This window comes from Cordyceps javanica, chromosome 4, assembly GCF_051103115.1.
Source record: "Cordyceps javanica chromosome 4, complete sequence".
Lineage (NCBI taxonomy): Eukaryota > Fungi > Ascomycota > Sordariomycetes > Hypocreales > Cordycipitaceae > Cordyceps > Cordyceps javanica.
Genome location: NC_139298.1, coordinates 1,683,513 through 1,703,251, shown reverse-complemented (window position 1 = coordinate 1,703,251; position 19,739 = coordinate 1,683,513). Strand labels below are relative to the sequence as shown.

The window sequence follows — 19,739 nt, the reverse complement described above, 5'->3', positions numbered from 1 at the left end:
TTGTTCAGGGATCTCATCATGCCTTTCAATCGAATCGCCATCTATGGTCACCGTGGCTGGGCTAGTACCGCCATCGTCAAGGCACTCGCCTGCTCCGGTGCTCCAGTTAGAGTGCTGCACCAGCCAACGTCCGACACCAGCATGCTACCCGCGAATATTTCGACAAGTAGCGTTGATTCGGGCGATGAAGAGTCCACTGTAGAAGCCCTGAAAGACATTGATATCGTCATGTAAGCAAAAGTCCGCATGAGAGATATTCGCTCAGCATATTCTGACCACTCCGTCTCTTACCACTTATTAGTTCGCTAGTTGGGCATGAGGGGATCGCGCGGCAATTTGGCCTCATCAAGGCCATTCCCAAGACCCAAGTCAAGTTGTTTGTGCCGTCAGACATGTCGCATGAAATAGATGAGCAAGGTTCGCGAATCCCCGTGCTGAAGCTCAAGAGGGAGGTGGAAGAAGCCACAAGGACCGCGGGCATTGCCATGACTCTTGTGCGTCCTTGCTATTTGGTTGAATCATCGATGAGAACACCGCAAGTTGACTCCATGCCATCCATTGTCCGGCCCAAGTACTAATTCAGCTCGATTAGTATCATGGGAATTGATTATGCTGGAAATAAGCTCATTTTCAGTGGCGACAGCCAAAACCAGCATTTGCCGCTTTGGTAAAGTTTTTAGACCAAAAAGCCCAAGAAGAAAATAGCACGCCAGTATGCTAACTAGCACTGAGCAGTACTTTGAATTATGTCGCTGCGGCGTATACTTCCTTGTTTGCCTCCACGCCCATCTCTGAGCTTTCCGGTAGAATATTCGGCATTTCGGAGCTGTCACCCACAGGCGATGAGATTGCCAAGGCTCTGGAGGCCAAGTACGGACAAAAGCCAGAGATTCTTTACCACAGCCTACAAAAGATTGACCAGGAAATCGACCTTGCGCTGGATAATGGGAGTCCTGGTGCGACCGTCTGGTATTATCGCCGACTTTGGGGCGCGGGAAAGCTTCCGCATCTGATGGGAAGTGATATCTGGACAGTTCCAGATTATAGAAAGATGAGCCTTGATGAGTTAGTGGTGCAAGACAAGCTGGAAGCTTACCGCAACTTACCACAGCCAGTGCTGGAAAGACTGCTGGCGACATTTACCAAATAGGAGGATTGGAGATCACTTTAGCGCCTGTCTGTCGACTTGTTGCTTCATTTTGATCGCTGGATTGATTCTACTTTCATAGTAAACAGTTTTGGGAAATGAAATTTACCGTTGTTGCTTTTTACAGTCTATGCAATTTCTTGTAGATGCCAAAAATGCATGTAGATTATTTACTTGCCTCTTTGGGCCATGTGGATGGATATCCACTTTTCTGTTTGGCGCCGTCACGGTTACGCGACCGCTCATCGAGGCCCGTTGATACCTTTTCTTCAACACGCGATTTCAGCAACTACAAAGCGGGCATGAGGAGACTCGAAGCGGGCTTACAACCAGACGCGCCATATCCATATACCTGTCATCATGGATGAGCGCTCGCCCAAACGACGGCGGACCCGTGGCGCTGCAGACGTGTCGAGCCCCAGCCCGGAACAGCGCTCCTCACCACGGTCGCGACGCCGACGCCCGTCGTATGCCTCGCCGACCAGAGCTAGCATGATGCGCCATAACCCGGAAATCCTGGAGCGGCGGGAAGCTGCAGCCGCGGCCGAAGCATCTGCCGCGCAAATATCCGCGGAGCAAACAGCCGCAGACCGCGAACAGCAAACGGCACCTGCCCGTCGCCCAGCCCGCGGAGGCATCCTTGCACCACCACCACTGCCGCCGGGACAGCAACAACCGCCGCCAGCTCGGCCCGAGAGAACGGGTGCGGAATCGCGAGCCGAAACATTGCGCGTACAAGATCCAGCAGAGGCCACGACCGAGTTCGAATTCGTTCCGAGGGCAGCTCGTGCCGAGCCAGTCACTCGCGCTGCCCCCCCTCTGCCGCCCGAGCCCGAGCTCCCCCCGGCCAGACCAGACCCGGTCACATCCTCGCCGTCCAGGGGAATCCACGGCAGTCCTTCCATGTGGAAGGCGAGAGCAAAGCAAAAATCGTCGCCGCTCAAACAACCACCGATGCGGCCTGACGAGGGGGAGGAGCCTCGCCCGGTGCCTACGCCTCTGGCGCTGCAGCGTCGACCGAACCCGCCCGCCGCAGACACCGCCGACGAAGCACCGCGCAGTATAGCGCACCCGGACCCGGCGCGGAACGTTTCGCTGCAAGACCCCGACAAAGTGAAGGAGAGGAATGCGCTGCGCGAGGAGCTCGCGCAGCTGCAGAAAGATCTAGAGACTGCCGTCAGCACGCAAAACATGGGGCGCTCCATTGCGTCGGAGAACAAGGATAAGATTCTGGACCTCCTGCGGCGGTCGTTGATACCTTCAGACACCCTGGCGGCGCCGCCGCAGTCGCAGCAGCTCATGTTGGCGGCGCTCAATCCCATAGGCCTCTTGCCATTCAGCAAGCCCGTGGCCACGCTGGTGCCGGAAAAAGACGACAGCAAAAACATTGCATCGCATCACCCTGTCGAGATGTCGGCCGAGGAAGAACTTGGCTACTTAAAAGTGTTTACTCCCTTCCATGTAACATCAACCATCAGCGCACTGCCAGGGACACGAGAGCACCCGTTCCGTCAGCGCCGTCTACTTACGCTGCGAGATAAAGAGCGCCTGTTTCAAGCGCGGGTGGAAATAATTGTCGATAAATTAACGCTCACCATCCTCGAACTGCACGTCTTGTCGCTCGAGTCCGCCGCCGAGGCAGAGCTGAAGCCCTTTGTCGACACAATATGCAAAGGCCCCTGCAACAGAAGCATGCAGCGCAACGTGGGCATGCTGTTCTGGGCAATGGCCGAGTGGCGGCGCGCTGCCGTTGAGCGCGCCGAAGTATGGGCTCGTCTCGACACCGAGGTCCTCGCCAAGGGCGGGCCAGCGCAGGCCGCGGCCGCGATGCGCCGCGAGGCCGAGCAGAGCGGCGACAAGGTGGCCGCGCCGCCGCGGGAAGGAGTCGTGCTCAGAAGCGCAGATCTGAGGTACCTGATGGGCAAGCAGGCATATGACATAGCGATTGGGTCAGGGGCCGGCAGGAGAGATGGTGCTCATGTGCGGCTTGAATGGAAGATTGGCTTCGACTGGACAGGGGAGGCGGAGAGCAAACTCGCCGTCTTGGAGGGCGTGCCAGGAAAGTGTAAGTCGTGCTACTTCTACGCAACCGGTGACCATGACTATGAGCGTGCTGACTTGATGTTTACAGGGAGGCGAGCCGATCGCCGCGGCAGCTTGGGCAAGCTCGGAGGGTTGTTCCAGAACCTGGTGCGCGGAGGCGAAGACATAGACGTCGCCGCGCGCAAGGTTGCCGCCCTGTTGGTCGATGCCGGTCTCTGACCAAATACGGACATTTATAATGGAACGCATATACGCATGAGAAAATGACATGAGCGATGGGCGCATACACATTTGTTTGGGCTTTTTTACATTTTTTTATTATTAGTATTATTCATGTTGGGGCAACACGCTTGCACCAAGCTGAATTGGGTTCTTCTCTTGGCTAGTCAAACAGGCCAACCCAAACAAACCATTAATTCAAAGACGAGCCTGGTTGATGCAGCCAGTCTTGTCAAAGGAAAACCAGCATTTCCCCCTCATCAATTCCAATGATTCCATCATTAGGTGCCACGTGACTGGCTTTCGCGATTCGCCCAAACGTCTCCCGCCTGGCTCTGCTCCCCTCTTCTGTTGGTAGTCGTGTCTCGGCAATACGCCATTGAAAATACGGTCCTGTTCCGTTCGGGCATGGGCCTTTCGCTTTTCTCCTGCCACCAATACGCGGGACACGTTCTCCGGCAAGACGGGTGGTGTCTGAATTTAGTCGACGTCGACGCCGAGCTTGCGGAGGTCGACCTTGGCCTGGTCAATCTCCTGCATCAGCTCCTTGTGCGCTTCGGGAACATCGTTGAAGGTGAGGACGCCGAGACCGAGACGGAAGAGGAGCAACGCGCCAAAGGAGACGAGAGCCCAGAAAGGAAGCTGTGATTTTGCGCGGCGCGCGGCGCGTTAGCATGTTTTTGGTCCCCAATGGCGGAAGGGGGGGGGAACAGAACAGAGCTGGGACTCACGACAGGGACGACCTGCTCCTGGACCAGAGGGGGGAGAGGAATGAGCTGGAGGTAGAGGGCGAGGTAGAGCTATTTCGACAGAGAAGGGTCAGCATAATGGCCAGAGTGGCAGAATAAGAGATGATTGAGGGCTCGCGCAGGTGAGAGAGAGAGAGAGAGAGAGAGAGGAGGAGGAGGAGGGGGTCGTGCGTCGCCGACGAGGGGTGGCTTTCGTGCGGTGATGTTGCGAGACGTACGGAAGAGACCAAGAGGCCAAGGGAAATGGTCTGCACTGCGCGCGTCATGGTGGTTGCGGATAAAGATGAAGGAAAGACTGTAGTTGGTTTGAGGGATAGGAAAGAAGAAGAAGAAAGAGGAGTGGTCGATTGAAGCTTGGTGACGAATGGATCACAAGCTCTCTCTCGTGGGGAGACGTGTAAGGAGGCTCTAGCGCCGCGCTTGATGCCAAATTTCAGGAACCAGGGGGGGGGGGGGGTTGCATTATGTCAGCATTTCTGCATCGTCGAGTTGTTTGGTGCACAACATTTTGTCCATGTCAGATGCGCAATACCTGGGGAAATGTATTAATTTCCGCGTTGTTAGAGAGTCGAATCGGACCGTCTCTTTCAGTGGTGGCCTTTTTTTTTTTCTGCCATTTTCTTTAATTATTCTTGTTTCTGAATTGGCCGTGTTTTGGGAAGACAGAGTAACTGTAGTCTTGCTACTTCCAGACATACACCATCATAATAATAAACCCCCCTTCCCAAAACAGTGACCATCATTTAAGCTAAATTACCGTCAAATGTAGAAAGCTTGCACTACTTGAAATTGGGTGCTGCGCAGTGATCTCCGTAACCATCTTGGCCCCCCCCCCAATCTTGTTACTGGATTGTACGGCAGTCTGTCTGCGCTGTCTTCACGTGGTGTTGAGCACACAACGGGGGCCTATAACCTTCCCAAACACATATTTCGAGAGTTTCCATTAACGGTAGAAATGCTCGCATGATTTTCAATCGCCAAGGTGACAAGGCTTCTGGCAATATTCAAGGTGCCCCTTCCGGAGCCGCTTAAGTGGGTCTCTCCCGGACTTGGGTCCGGTGGCGTCCCTACTTACAAACTTTTGTGAATTGGGAAGAAGAAGGCTCTCTCTCTACTTAGTCGTCGGGTACACATCCCTCCCCCAAAACACCCGACGCCATGGCCCGCCCGCCTTGACGCTCGCCAGGTTTTAAGCATCGAAATCAGGGTGGCGAGGCCTCTTGGGATCCGCGATGTGAGTCTGCAGCTCTATGATCGTAGGCTGCCAACGCAGACTTGATCCTGCTCTGCCTGTGAGACATGCATATTGCCTCCTTCGGTTGCCATGCGAGTTTGCCTCAGTGAGCCCACTGCAAACGCAGGGAGGGATTGCCATGGCAATCTCTTCCCAGTTCTCAGTACCTCGGGAGGTAATACTAGAATGCAGGCAAAATGACAAGTATCACTTGTAAGCATAAATCTTGGGTTCCGTTTGTGATTGTGTTTATTTTGGATAATATTTCGTCGTATAATATATGTAAATAGATTGTCATTGCAAAATGGTAAAATATGCCAATATTGCAAAATAAAGTCGTTCAAATCGTATGCAATTTCCTTTATATGTAGCCCAATATGCAAAATGCCTTCATTCTCCGTCATGATATTGGCGATGCTGCGCAAATGCCAAAGGGTATAGAACGCCGAAAATGATGCCCCACCGCTGCTAAGATGTGAGAACAAAAGAAAATGGAATAATCAGTCATTAAAACATGCGTAAAAAAAAGGGGGGGGGGCCAAGCCCCGAGGAAGAGAAAGACGGCCCAGACTCCCTGGGGCCGTCCGGGCAGCGTCCAGGATGGGTGGGCCAACTACTCACGCCAGAAGCGCCAGCTCCTGCGTCGAGTCGCCTGGTCATCCTGGCGATGCTTCTCTCCATGGTCCTCCTCGAGATGCAGCCGGTACCTGCGCACGCTGCCCGTGTCGTCGTCAAAGGACAGGTGCTTCTGGTCCGGCACCAAGCAGTCGGGGACCAGGTGCTTGCGCACCCAGCCCTTGACGCCGCGGCCGGCGGCGTCGATGGCGGCGTACTCGAGACGGCGGGTGCTGTCGCTGGTCCAGTAGTGCGTCGTCTGAGGCAGCTGCTGGGGTTGCGTCAGGGCCTGGGCCTCCGAGGCCGACGGCTCCGCCAGCTCCACGAGGTCCGGCGTCGGGAACTGCACGTAGCCCACCGGCTGCGACTGGGCGTAGGAGCGGACCGCGTACGGTGGTGCCTGGTTGCCGCCGCCGCCGCCGCTGCTGCTCGAGTATGTGTTGTATGAGCGGGCGGAGCGTCGCGTGCAAGGCCTGGACGACCGCAGGCGCGGGTTGGACGCCGACGAGTTGCGCCGCGTCACGTTGCCCGCCGACGGCCGGCTGCCGCCGCTGGACATGGACATGGACATGGACATCCGCGGCGACGGGGGCTCGTAGGACTCGTAGCCAGAGTCTTGCCGCTGCATCTTGGAGGCCTCGAACGGGTCAAAGTCCCGCTTGTGCTGCTGTCGTTGCTGGGCGTAGCAGTCGGACTCGCTGACGGGCTCCGGCGGCTCGACCAGTTCGATGTCGTTGAAGCTGTAGTATGTAGTGTCCGACAGCGCCGGGCTGGCACAATGTTGACGGCTCATGATGCACTGTGTCGTTGTGGCGGAGAGGGAGAGAGGGAGAGAGAGAGAGATAGATGGCGTAAAGGCGAAGCGGGCGCAAGCGTTGCAAGTGGGGGGTCCAGGGCAGAAGAAACGAAGACGGTGAAGAAATGACAATTGTCGAAAGAAGTTGGAGAAAAGGTGCAGAGTCTATATAATCAAGAGGCTCGTTGAAATGGCGGCAATGGTTTTAATAATGTAGAGCGAATGCTTGTCGGTCCAAGGGGGAAAAATGTTGTCGTGACCAATGATTGCAGAGAACCCTGGCCTATTGAAGCGAGATGACAAGCAATAACAAGACCGAGGATTTCGACCAAAGAGTTTGGCGGTCTGTAAGTACACCCCCGACGTTCCAGGATCGAAACGAGACCCTCTACCTCAGCAACGGGGGAGAGAGTGTAATGATCCAGGGTTTAAGGGGGGAGTTCAGGGTGAAAGGGAATGGAGGTCCAGGCTAGAACGACAAGCAAGGGCAGGCGGGCGTCTGTGTATTCTTATTAAAAACAACAACAACAACACCGGCAGCAGTACTGAGTACCCAGTAGCAAAGCCCCAGGTATATTTTTGTGTCTTGCCGGGTTCACCCACGGGTAGACCAGGGTTGTGTTGGGGATGGGCTCAACTGAAGTGGACCTATATAAGTCGGCGGTGAAGAAGAGAGGAGAGGGCACCGCGGCGACGCCAAAGCGGGTAGCTCGCAGCCAGCTCGCAGCCAGCTCGCAGCCAGCAGGGCAACGGAATAGTCGTCCTGCCTCGAGTGGGTAAGGTGTGCTGGCCGCGGGAAACCGATGCAGATGCGTGCGTGCGTGGGGAGGCGAGGGGGGGGGGAGACCGAATAGACTCAAATGGCTGGGCATGAAAGGATAGCTAGCGTTCCTTTGGTGTGGCTTTTTTGGCAAAGAGGAGGGAATAATAATGGAGGCGGTGCCTGGGTCCTGGGACGGGGATGGGTGCAGTAGCCCTGCGTCCACAATTCAAGCAGAGTAGACTGGCGGTATGGGATGTCGCTGGAGTTTTTGACGAAAGAAAACCCTAATATGAATCGCTGATGTGATGTGTGTATATGGCAAGAGCTTTGGCGTCTGAATGACTCTGGTGGTGTGAGTTCCGTACTTTGTAATTTGGCTCGTATCAAGCAGCGAGTCAGGACGAAATAACGGGCAATATACGGGGTATTCTGACAAGGAATACTGATGAGTAATAGTAGCAGCGTGCGTGTGAATCGGGTCTTGTTCAAAGTTGAGTTGGCTTTGCGGCTGCAAGGGTCACTGGTTTCTGATATTGACCTCACACCACACCTCTCTTCCTCGTTATGCAAGCCTGTGTGGCGTATCCAGCAGGGCTCGAGTCGGGAAAACCAGCAAGCAAGCAAGCAAAAGCAAGCTCCGCTGCGGCCAGATGTGCTGATCAAACGTGGGTGAATTCTGAGCAAGTAGGCCGCTTCGGTGACGTTGGGCACCCGAAAGGGCTCTCCTGCATGGGTGTACTAAATATGTTACTGTCTCGCACAGTCTCGCCCCCCCGCAAGTCTGCGCGTGGTCATGCGCTGGTCCAGTAGCAGGGCCAAGACAGGCTCCGTGGCGTGAACCAAAGAGGGGAGGTAGGTGTAGCCGATGTCGCTGCGACACGGTCTTGAGGTTGTGCCCCGGCAGATCGAGGCAAGTCCAACGTTTCCTTTGAATCGAGGACAAGTTCATAAAAAAAAGTAGTAGGGAGAACGGGAGGTCGTTTTTGTCCGCCGGTTGGCAAGAAACATTCTTTTGGAGCTTGGACCGTGGGAAGAGGGGGGGGGGCCTTCTTTCGTGTTATACGATGGCCAGTCAGTCACCAGTACAAACAAAGGACGAACTAACTTGGCAAGCTACAGTACCCAACGTGGCGGGAGTAACCGCTGATTTGCCCCTTGATTTGAACCTCGCCGCGTGAGCATCCAGAAGCCTCAGTGCCGATTGCTCCATCATGTGATGCTACAATCACACCGGGTGCAGGGCCTTCGCTTCCGTCTCCGCGCTGCCCATCGCACCTTGTTAGAGTCCCGCTTGACATGTGCTTGTTGCTCGTCTTGTTGATCGACTGGTCGGTTTTGTTGTTCCTTGTAGCCTGTAGGGGGCCGCCTGCTGGCACACAGACTGACCGGGAATAGCTGCCCAATGAATGCTAATAAGCGCCATCAGGCACCGAAACGTTGCTACTCCATCGCCCCTAACAAGGCCAACCAGCTATAAGTAAAGTTTGGCTAGACCTCTCTCTCGTCCTCTAATGAAGAGAGAGTCAAGTAGTCCACACCCACAAAGGAGGCCGGCCCGCCACCTGCGGTACGCTCCGCCTCCAGCGCATGATTTGCTGGTTCTCCTCTACCACACAGCATACGGGAATGATGTGCCAACCAAGTGGTAACGACAGGTAGGCAACGAGAAAAAGCCTCATCAGTGGCTGCGGTTTACTGGCTCAGCCGTCTTCAACGCCAGACTCTACCCTGGCGCGACCGTGGAGCCACTAACAGGTCGGGCCGCTGCCATGCTTTTGTCAGGCACCATCGTTAGTGCTTGTGGTGGATAGCGCTGCGAATATTTCGGTGTAACAGAGTTTTGGTATAATAATGCTTGTGGGCAAGGGCTTACTTATTATTCGGCTCGAGGCTTTCGGACGGACAGCAAACCAGAAGTGGTGCTTGACCGATGGCACGGCCTGTGTGCTTGCGACAGCATGTGCTGCTTCGGTTAACCCTCGCGCACCACGCTGTACCGAATGTGTCATCTCTCGGCGACGACCGCGTAGCCCGAGAATCACGTTTCACTGACGGCTGCCTTTTTGTCCATCGGCTTCGGGGTGTATGGGTAACTAGCTAGCATGTGCTATGCGCGGGCATGTGCTGCGTCGCAGATCAGCATCAAAGATCAGCATCATCACTCTGCATTGACAGTGACAGCCAAGCCTCTCCTCAGCTCAGCCTCGGGGTATGCATGTGAGAGCTACACAAAGCAAACACTGCTGTGAAGCATCATTCATTCTCCCGTTAATTGCGGACGGTGTCCCGATGCGGGGCGGGTGTCCGTCGTGCATCCTTCAGTACTATTAGTTTCTCATCACCTCGTCAACACTACTACATGTGAAGCAGGCTCTGTCTAATACATAGGAACGGTATCGCTTCCTGAGATGAAGTCGGCCACATAACCAAACATCTTTCTGCAGTCCCAGGAGCACGACTCCGGGCCATGACCACTCCTCAATGCTGCCTAGTACAGGCGGGTACCCTAGACCCATTCGTCAACGTGTAACCGGCTGCGTCGCCGACATATTGCTCTTTGCCGAATCATACGATGCCCTGCTCTGTATGATGTCTCACATTGAACAGCTCAAACAAACTCTCAAGTTAGGTTTGCCATCACGAAAGGACCGACATGTGATCCAGTTGGTAGTATTGTGCTGATGTATTGGTATATCCAAGGCGTGTGCTAGATCTGCTTAGAGTATACTCCGCACTGGCTGCACCGCCTGTCTATCTTCTTCCCGAAATATGTCGACTCTTTCTACGCGCTACCACCATCTTCCGGTTTGCTCTTCTTCGTCTGCTCGGCGAGAATCTTGCGGAACCTGCCTCTGGACACGTCATGCATCGTCTCCTTGACACCCTGCCAGTTCTCGCGTACAATGTCCATTGTTGGGCGAGAAAAGACCAGGTCAATCTCCTCTAGCGTCTTATTTTTGGTCTCGGGCATGAAGAATATCTGGTACACCTCACCAACAACCGCGATGCCGCCATAGAAACCGAGCATGAGACCCGTCGGTGTCATCGCGTCCCGCATAGCGCTGAAGTTGTAGGTGACAATGAAGGATACCAAGAACAGGAGAGCGTCGGACGTCGTCATGCCGTAACTTCGCAGGTAGGTGGGATAGACTTCGGATGGAATGACTATCGAAATCTGTTAGAAGGCTTTTTTTGCCCAGAAACGCTGCTTTTCGTGTTGTAAAGAACTTACCCCATGTCAGGCAGGCGTAAGAGCCGAAGAATCCCATGTAAATGATCAGGCCAGTAAGATAGATACCCTCGGCCGCCTTGAGATTTGTTTGCGGGTCATAAAGATTGGCAATGCCAATTAATACGAGGCCGATAAAGAAACCAGGCAGCATCATAATGGCCCAGAAACGGCGACCGCACGTCTCCATCAGAAATATGGCCGGAATGGTGCCCAAGAGAAGCGCGCCGCCACCAACCAAGGACATGTAATTCGCATCGTCTGGAGCGAAGCCGATCGAATTCATCAAGACGCTCATAAAATACAAAATAGCATTCACACCTGTCGCTTGTCCCAGGATAATCATCGTATTCGCATAGACGAGGGCTCGCCGAGCGCGAGGCACACTGTTCGATGACCTGTTAAGACTCATCGCGTTTGAATGCGGTGGTGGTAGGAAGCTTACGTAAAAAAGTCCATCCAAGGATAGTTCTTGTTCTTGGCACCTTCATGAACAGCAGTGTCTTCCTCCTGAACGGAGCATGCCATGATATAGAATTCCTCTTTCGACTCCGCATCGGCGACGCCTCGAATTCTCTTCCAGACCTTGAACGCTTCCAGCTTCTTACCCTTGTGCATAAGGAATCGAGGGCTTTCCGGAAGGAACAGCATACTACAAACGATTAGCCCCTTTGTCGTTAGTCCGAGAGGAGAAAAATTCTTACCCGAAAAACATGATGGTTGAGAATAGAAGTGAAGATCCCAGGATGTACCGCCAGTTACCGGGGACCTTGAGGAAGATGGCTGCCACCGCATAACCCAAAACCTCCCCCAGAGCAATGTTAAACTGGTACAATGAAACCAGGTTGCCGCGAATGCGACGCTCGACAGTCTCTGCGACATAGACTGGGACCGTACCACCTTCAAGACCGACACCCATTCCGAGAATAACTCTGGCTGCAACCATCATGCCTAGGCCCGAGTTAGAATGTGACATTTTCCCCGACACACAGAGAAAGACATACCAAAGTTGATTGAGCCGGCTTCCAGAGCTGCACCGACAGTATAGAGCATGATGGAAATGATAATGGCCCATTTACGGCCAAAGTATTCGTTTGTGGGTGACAGAGCGAGCGCGCCGCCAACGGCACCGAGAGGCATACCGGCGTTGACAAGACTGTTCTGGCGCTCGGAAAAATTCAAGTCTTTCGGTAGGTAGAGATTCGCTCCAGAGATGAGACTCTGGTCAAGCCCCGACAAGAGACCTCCCATGCTGGCGAAGGCGACTAGGAGCCAGGTGAAATGTTTGGGATTGGCGAAGTTGACGTGGAAGAAGCCAGTCTTCAACCCTCCGTCGGCTTCAAGCTCACGCTCCATGTCGCCGATGAACTCGTCCACATCGGTAGCACTGGGTCCCTCGTGCCGAACCATTTCGAGCGCGTCAATTTGCGGCTTCTCCATGCCGCTGGCGACCGAGGACGACTTTCTGTCTTCAGCCATGGTGAACAAGATACTCTCGAGGCACCACAATGCAAACCAGGAATGGACGAAGCAATCAGATTTTTTGGCAAGAAGAAGAAAAAACCTGATCACCAGACTGGGGTCTAGGGTTGCATTTGTACAAGTAGCGCGAGCAGCATTCTTAATAACGGACTGACTTACCACACCAGGCACACTCCGGCGCTCGCTCAGTAACTACCTCCACACAATTAACATCCTGGGGAACCCATACGTGGATGTCTGGGGCAAAAAAGACATCTGTGGGGAGGCACAAATTCATGCATACTGGCAGGATAAACTGGAGAGAATGCGGACAGCAGTCCGACCGTCTTGCGGCATTTGGAAGCCCTCCTTGCCCTCCCTTCTCTCTGCTGTACCGCACCCATCGCCGGTCTCCTTCGACCCGGGCCGACAAAGTGGAAGCCGTGGCAACTGATCGTCGAATCAAAGTCCCGGAATGGCCGATATGGCGCTTTTCCTGGTGCTGGACGACCGCCACTAATGCAAGCCCCCATCCGGAACCGCGTTTCCAAAATCATCAAAGTCGCCATCTACGTAGGGGCCAATGCACACGCTAAACAGCGTTTCCACAACCAGGCAGCAGCCAAAAGGCTTGGTGCTTTTGCAGACAATTCCATGTTGTGGTGACGGAGACGATTGGGACGGCCCCCCCATGGCAGGCGGAGGCATCAGTAGCCGATCAATAATCAAAAAGGCTCCGAAGTCAATTGCCGTGCCACTAGTGTAGCGCTATTTCTTTCTGGAACCGTTCCATATGTTCGGTTTTTTTTTTTTTTTTGGCTTCCTCGCGCGGGCATTCGATGCAGTACTACTTGGCATCTACGTTGGATAGTCTGGTAGATGGAAGCATTCGACGGATTCGCCGTTACGACTGGCAGCAAGGACTCGGGTTCAATGAGATTGGTTTATTTTCTTCGTCCAAAGGGACCCCGCGAAGTCGTACCCTCATCGCCAAGCATGGCTTCTGCCGCCCCTTGGCATCGGGCGCCTTGGCCAACATGATGCCAAGCAAAGCATCGCCAACGACATTCAGAGCACGAGTCAAATATGAGCGAAATAATCTGGACTTTTTGTCAATGCGATGCGCCACAATGATCCCACCCTAGACCGTCGGCTTCTCCTCCTTGACTGCTGCGTCTTCATTATCCACTTTCGTAGCTTTCTCGGCGAATTCCCTCCGGGCATTGTCGCCTTCAAAGAGATTGGCCAGCTCTTCCAGCGTTGGGCCCGCCGTCTCCACGAAGAAGAAGTATACCACCAGAAATATAACGCTGACCCAGACGCAATAATAAATGTAAAACTTCCAGCCAATGTTTTGAAGCGCAATCGGGTTCACATAGCCGCCAAAGATGGAGGCAACCTGTATGGTCAGCAGGACGAAGGCCCAGGTTTTGGCGCGCATCCGATATGTCACCACCTCGAGCGGATAAGTCACCACCAGATTCGTCCACGCAAAGGTATAGAAGGCTTGAAAGACGAAGATGCAAGCGAGCACGAGGCGACCCGCTGCGAGCGAATTGTACTTTAGGTATTGCTGTGCAGCAACTGTCCAAATGACAAACGTCACGACGACCCCGCCAGAGCCTACCAGGAAGAATGTTCGCCGCTTGAACTTGTCAATCAAGACTGTGACTGTGATGGCGACGATGTACTGCCACAGAGTCACCATGCCGTTGACCAAGGTAATATCTTTATCGGATTTGAGGCCTGTTTGTTTGAGGATCTGCGTGAGATAATTGGACACCAGCAGATTGCCCGAGCTCTGACTGAACACGGCGGTGGCGAAACAGAGGGCTATACGCTTTAAATTTGCCGTTGACGAGAAGAAGTCTCTCCAAGTCATATTTTGCTCGCGTTCCTTTGTCAAGGCTTCCTCTATTTCTCGAAATTCAAAGTCCACCAGCTGTGAGTTGGCGTCACACTCACCGTGGTATTTGACAAGGATTGCTCGTGCCTTTTCGGGGTACCCTTTTGCGATGAGCCATCGCGGTGACTCTGGGCAAAAGTAGACGAGAAGCAATTGATAAGCAGAAGGGACGACTTGAATCAAGGTCGGCAGCCTCCACGACCATGACCCTGGGATGCGAAAACAGCCATAAGTGGCCCAGGCCCCGATGACGTAGCCCAACACAATTGACGTGTTGTAGAACGTAGTGACTTGAACTCTCTCCTTCGGGTGGCTCAACTCAGTGACAAGAACCGGCGCGCCCATCTGAATCAGCGAGGATCCAATGCCAAGTACAATCTTGCCGCCAATGTACATGTTCAGTGATGTTGCGAAAAACTCCACCAGGACGCCGGTAATGATCACGATGGACCCCAGTGCTGTAGGCAATCGACGACCCAGTTTATCTCCGATCCAGTTGAGGAATATAAAGGGAATGACGCCACCTATCGCGTTCGCAGCCCCGAAGAATCCCAGTTTCGAGCCTGTAGGATGCCCGAACCGGTCCTGCCAGGTAGGCAGGACTTGCATGCCATTTGTCATGGACTGAAAAACATGAAGTCAGCAAACGAGGGAGGCAACCATCGAAACTCAGCCAATGGACGTTACCCCATCTATACCCAACGCTGCACTGGCAAGGAGCGACGACGTGAGTAGGAAGTATAAAAGAAGGCCATTCTTGCGGCGCCAAAATGGCGGTACCGATGTCAAGTCAAGTACCGGTATGATGGTGTCCACGGCTCGGGCGGCTGAAGGAGCCATCATGCAGTCCGCGTGATCTTGCAGCGATATTGGACGGTTGAGCGGGTCTCTCTGGGATTCTGACTGCCGAAGATGTCTCCCATGCAGCGATTTGGAGTGGAAGCTAGTCAACGATGAGGCTCAGCTTTTGGAACGAAGTGGTAGCCCATGCTTCATGACAGCGCCGTGCGACCAATTATATACCTGAGAGGCACCAATCCAGATCTTGAGCCTACTACCCCAGATGATGCTTCTGCGACGTTTGCCGGCGCCTCCTCGTCCCCATGGGGTACGCAGTCGGCCGCGGCTCACCTTTGAGGCGGAGAATCGGAGAATTAAGCAGTTCGGTACATGTTTTAATCTCGGCTTACCGGCGGGGGAACCAAGCGCCATGGCGCAGTTCCTCAGCCAAAATCCTGGCCGGATTACACCGAGACACCGGAGAAATAAAAGAAGCTCTGGATACAGCTTCGCTTTTGTTTTTAACAGCGAGCTTGACCCGCTCCAGCTCGACACTAGGCCATTCTTTAGAGGGGTTCAGAGGTATGCGCTATATATTTTGCCGTCGTCTGGAAATATAGTCTTGCAAGTCATCTCAACAGATCTTTGACTTGCCAGTCTTCAAGGAGAGCCGTGAAGCGAAAAAAAAAGGCTGCAATGACTGCCTCAGCGCTGCCGTCCGACTTTGAATGGGGCTTCGCCACAGCGGCCTACCAGATCGAAGGTGCAGTAGATGAGGGTGGCCGCGGAAAGTGTATCTGGGACACGTTTTGCCATCTTGAGCCTTCGCGTACCAAAAATGCCAATGGTGATGTTGCCTGTGACCACTACCACAAGTTCGAGGAGGATTTCGATCTACTGAGCAAGTATGGAGCCGGCGCTTATCGATTCTCCATTGCCTGGTCACGAATCGTACCTCTTGGTGGGAGGAACGATCCCATCAATGAAGAGGGAATAGAATTCTACAATCGGTTGATTGATTCCCTCTTACGCCGCGGAATTAGACCCTGGGTCACGCTCTACCATTGGGACTTGCCACAAGCACTACATGACCGGTACGGTGGGTGGCTAAATGTGCACGAGGTCCAGAAGGATTTCGAGAGGTACGCGCGTGTCTGCTATGAAAGGTTTGGCGATCGGGTCAAGAATTGGATCACCCTGAATGAACCATGGATCCAAGCCATCTATGTACGTGAAGCAATTTCTAAAACAGGGCACCAGGGGCTAACATGGCATGGCAGGGCTACGCCACTGGGGGTAACGCCCCAGGAAGAAGCAGTACAAACCCTCTGTGCGATGAAGGCGACACAACGAGAGAGCCATGGATAGTCGGAAAGGCCCTCATTATGAGCCATGTTCGTGCCGTCATTGCGTATAATCAAGATTTCCGCAAAGACCAGGGAGGAACGATCGGAATCTCTCTAAATGGTGATTACTATGAGCCATGGGATTCGACCAACATCCAGGATGCAGAGGCAGCGGAGCGTCGCATGGAATTCCACATTGGATGGTTTGCGAATCCTATCTTGTGAGTCAGCTAATCGAAAACCGAAGCAAACATTGACACTCATCATTCTGGCAGCCTGGCAAAGGATTATCCCGCATCAATGCGCAAGCAGTTGGGGAATCGCTTGCCCAACTTCTCCGAGGAGGAATTTGCGATGCTTGCAGCTGCGGAACCCGACTTTTACGGGATGAACTACTACACATCGCAATTCGCAAAGAGCAAAGGCGAAGAGGCACCGGAGACGGATGTCCTGGGAAATGTCGAGGAGCTTCAAAGCAACAAGGACGGCGAGTCTGTCGGTGCAGAGAGCGGCGTGCACTGGCTCCGATCATGCCCCGAAATGTTTCGCAAGCATCTCACCAGAGTACATCGCCTCTACAAAAAGCCCATCTACATTACAGAAAATGGCTGCCCTTGCCCCGGCGAGGACAAGATGACCAAGGAAGAATCAATCAACGATCCATTCCGACTCCAATATTTCAAAGATCATCTGGATGCGATTGGCAAGGCGAGACAAGACGGAGCAGTCATCAGCGGATACTTTGCTTGGTCTCTGATGGATAACCTGGGTGAGAACACTGTTGCAGATTTCATACTACAAATGGCTAACGCAGAAATAGAATGGTCGGATGGCTTCGGTCCTCGATTTGGCGTCACATACACAGACTATGAGACCTTGGAGCGAACACCAAAGAAATCGGCACTCCTAATCCAGGAGCTTATTGCAGAAAGGCAGAAATAACCTGGGTTACATGGAATGTTGGTGTCATGAATGGTGCACGCAATTCATACAGGAACAGGAACAGGAAATAAAAATATCTTACAATATCCAAGAAGAATTGCTGCGTAGTGCATCAGACGCCTTGGAATCTAACCTCGTCAAAACATCCAACAAGACATCAAAATCTCCGCGAGCCCGTGACGCAATTGGGGAATTGGGATTTCGATGAATGATTGCCATGAGACTGGCACCAATCAACCGAAGTTTCTCTACCTGTGGCTCTGTTAGAAACCGCCATGGCAAAAGAAAAGGGCTCCCTGCAAAACTCACATAGGGCTCTCCATTCAACTGAAGTGCCCAAAACGGCACTTCATGTATTACCCGCAGCGCGTCTCTTACAATGTCCGTCTTTTGAAGATCCGTCTGCTCGATGCCGGCCGTAAGATACGACAGATGCTCAAACTTTTGCACGACAACCATCCGTAAGCAGTGCATCGACACTTGTAGGTTCGCGCACTGTATCACAAACTGATTCGACTGAGGAGTCTCGGATTTCGCAGTGGGCGCAAAAGACTGCGATTTCAGAAAGGACGGCAAGTCATCTAGACTTGTGATGAATGAAATGTACAGGGGGTCAATGATTTCTCGCTGCTGTGGGCTCAGAGCGTCCATCGCGGGCCCTTTGGACTGGTCCTCCACAACACGCAAGGCGAGCAGCAAATCGGCAGCCGCACCCCAGAGCCGGACGTTGGCATTGAAGCCGATGATGAGCTTCTGACGCTTGGTAGACGCCGGTTCGCTCGAGTGGACACTGTTTGGAGAAATCGGCATCTGCGACTCTTCCTCGATGCCGGTCGGGTACCCAACTGTCACGCCACGTTCAAAAGAGTACTTGTGCATAGTGATTGGCCTGTTGTTCAGGATGGCGGCCGACTTGTCGCCCATGTAGACGATCCAGAACACGCGGCGCCGCATCTCGGCCTCGACAGAATAGAGGCCCTCGTAGCTCGCCTCGTCGTGCAGCCGCATGACCTGCGCCAGGCGCGTGGCCTCCCCGAAAATGTGCCACGAAAACTTTGGCTTGCCGGAGGCGTGGACGCAGTTGGAGTGGAAGTAGCGGATGGTGATGGAGCTCGCGCTGGGGTTCTCGAGGTCCGCCTCGAGGTACCCGGCGAGACAGCCCCGCGAGGCTTGCAAGAAGACGTCGGCAACGGTCTCGCCGCTCGGGAAAATATCCTTGGGAAGGAGAAACGCCGCTTCGGCGCACACGGCAGTGATCAAAGTGAATGCGGCCTCGGGGCATTTCTCCAGGTGTGGCGTGCGGCCGGGCGGGACAAAGTACGCCAAGTTATCCCGAAGACTAGGCTCATGGATAAGAGGTGTAAGAGGATATAGGTACTCGAAGAAGAGGTCTATACATTGGTTCAACACGGCGTCAAAGTTTAGTCCGCGGGCTGTGATTCCATCTTTTAAACCCCTCCACCTCCGGAGAACGGGCACGTCCAAACTGTCAGCATTTGGATGCGAGGGACTCGTTGTGATATTGGGTGCCAGTAGAGTGTCAGTGCTTGCGGATGTCCAAGTTTCTTGTGTAGTTGAAGTGCCGAAATTGAGACCGCTAGAAGGTGGATGATCGAATCTCAGTGGAGGAATGTCCGAGAAGCTCGGAGTATTGTTGTCCGATGCGGCCTTCTTCTTTGCCTTTGGACCTCTTCGAGCTGTCGGAAGATTGAATGTGCAGCTTGTCCTGGCGGCGAGACACTGCGAGCAGCTACCAGCGGGTGGAAGATCGCACTGTAAGCTGTGGATTAGAAGGGCCTGGTCGACACATTTCGGAGAATTATGTTGCTTTTTTTTTACCTTGCATTTTCTCCGACGACAACGGTCACAGGCTCTAGCGCCGAGCTGCCTTCGCTCTTTCACAATGGGCGGCGCAATTTCTCCATCCGAGGCGGAAGCCAGTGATCCAGCCATTCTCCAGACATGACGGAGAAATTGATCAACTTTACAAGGGGGGGAAAGTTGAAGGCAGAGATGATGGATCGGGGGTGTAACCCCAGATATATCCCGGAGTTTTCGGGAAGCGGGCTCGACTTCCTTTCACAGAACCTGGCTCCCCGCGTAAGAAAGAGGCTTGCCCAAGGAACCCTTCTCGCTGAGGCTGAGAGCAGGGCGCACCCAGTTTCTCCGCCCACAGCTCCACAGTCACCTCATCTACTGGATAGAAAGGGCCTAGCTGTATGCGCGGTGGGTGGTATTATTAACCTCGATAGGGATCTAGGCCTGGAATATAGGTTGCGACGGCAGCTGCAGGGAAAGTCGGCCTTGGCCTAGCGAGGCAGATAGATGTATTGGCATGCGGAATTGGCCCGCTGGCATGGACGCGATGACATAAAAAGGATCCGAGCCCGCAGTCTGCACAAGGTGAGTTGCTGCTACACGAGACTCCTAGACTGGATCAATTGCACATGCCGCAGTCCACTGCAACAGACTAATAGCTGAAAATGCGGACTGCATCATTGTGTCTGCT

General features: G+C 53.6%; 8 protein-coding genes across 8 annotated transcripts; 3 read left to right on the top strand and 5 right to left on the bottom strand.

Moving 5' to 3' along the window:
- Window positions 1-18: 18 nt before the first annotated feature.
- V2A60_006406 (uncharacterized protein) lies at window positions 19-1,150 on the top strand (the record flags this gene model as incomplete). The annotated part of the gene is made up of 3 exons (XM_083257700.1): window positions 19-230; window positions 302-571; window positions 736-1,150. 3 exons carry the CDS (start codon window positions 19-21, stop codon window positions 1,148-1,150), a joined length of 897 nt encoding a protein of 298 aa, XP_083113826.1.
- Window positions 1,151-1,507: 357 nt separating this feature from the next.
- On the top strand, window positions 1,508-3,409 carry V2A60_006405 (uncharacterized protein; the record flags this gene model as incomplete). Its single annotated transcript, XM_083257699.1, has 2 exons — window positions 1,508-3,212; window positions 3,279-3,409. The coding sequence occupies 2 exons, from the start codon at window positions 1,508-1,510 to the stop codon at window positions 3,407-3,409; spliced, it is 1,836 nt and encodes a 611-aa protein (XP_083113825.1).
- A 480-nt stretch (window positions 3,410-3,889) lies between these two features.
- On the bottom strand, window positions 3,890-4,424 carry V2A60_006404 (dolichol-phosphate mannosyltransferase subunit 3; the record flags this gene model as incomplete). Its single annotated transcript, XM_083257698.1, has 3 exons — window positions 3,890-4,051; window positions 4,141-4,209; window positions 4,377-4,424. The coding sequence occupies 3 exons, from the start codon at window positions 4,422-4,424 to the stop codon at window positions 3,890-3,892; spliced, it is 279 nt and encodes a 92-aa protein (XP_083113824.1).
- Window positions 4,425-6,005: 1,581 nt separating this feature from the next.
- On the bottom strand, window positions 6,006-6,800 carry V2A60_006403 (uncharacterized protein; the record flags this gene model as incomplete). The annotated part of the gene is made up of 1 exon (XM_083257697.1): window positions 6,006-6,800. The coding sequence occupies one exon, from the start codon at window positions 6,798-6,800 to the stop codon at window positions 6,006-6,008; it is 795 nt and encodes a 264-aa protein (XP_083113823.1).
- Window positions 6,801-10,348: 3,548 nt separating this feature from the next.
- V2A60_006402 (uncharacterized protein) lies at window positions 10,349-12,274 on the bottom strand (the record flags this gene model as incomplete). The annotated part of the gene is made up of 5 exons (XM_083257696.1): window positions 10,349-10,731; window positions 10,799-11,181; window positions 11,241-11,447; window positions 11,500-11,746; window positions 11,800-12,274. 5 exons carry the CDS (start codon window positions 12,272-12,274, stop codon window positions 10,349-10,351), a joined length of 1,695 nt encoding a protein of 564 aa, XP_083113822.1.
- Window positions 12,275-13,397: 1,123 nt separating this feature from the next.
- On the bottom strand, window positions 13,398-15,002 carry V2A60_006401 (general substrate transporter; the record flags this gene model as incomplete). The annotated part of the gene is made up of 2 exons (XM_083257695.1): window positions 13,398-14,786; window positions 14,850-15,002. The coding sequence occupies 2 exons, from the start codon at window positions 15,000-15,002 to the stop codon at window positions 13,398-13,400; spliced, it is 1,542 nt and encodes a 513-aa protein (XP_083113821.1).
- Window positions 15,003-15,638: 636 nt separating this feature from the next.
- On the top strand, window positions 15,639-17,230 carry V2A60_006400 (glycoside hydrolase family 1 protein; the record flags this gene model as incomplete). Its single annotated transcript, XM_083257694.1, has 3 exons — window positions 15,639-16,169; window positions 16,223-16,509; window positions 16,564-17,230. The coding sequence occupies 3 exons, from the start codon at window positions 15,639-15,641 to the stop codon at window positions 17,228-17,230; spliced, it is 1,485 nt and encodes a 494-aa protein (XP_083113820.1).
- Window positions 17,231-17,308: 78 nt separating this feature from the next.
- V2A60_006399 (fungal specific transcription factor domain-containing protein) lies at window positions 17,309-19,183 on the bottom strand (the record flags this gene model as incomplete). Its single annotated transcript, XM_083257693.1, has 3 exons — window positions 17,309-17,482; window positions 17,540-19,003; window positions 19,070-19,183. The coding sequence occupies 3 exons, from the start codon at window positions 19,181-19,183 to the stop codon at window positions 17,309-17,311; spliced, it is 1,752 nt and encodes a 583-aa protein (XP_083113819.1).
- Window positions 19,184-19,739: the final 556 nt, after the last annotated feature.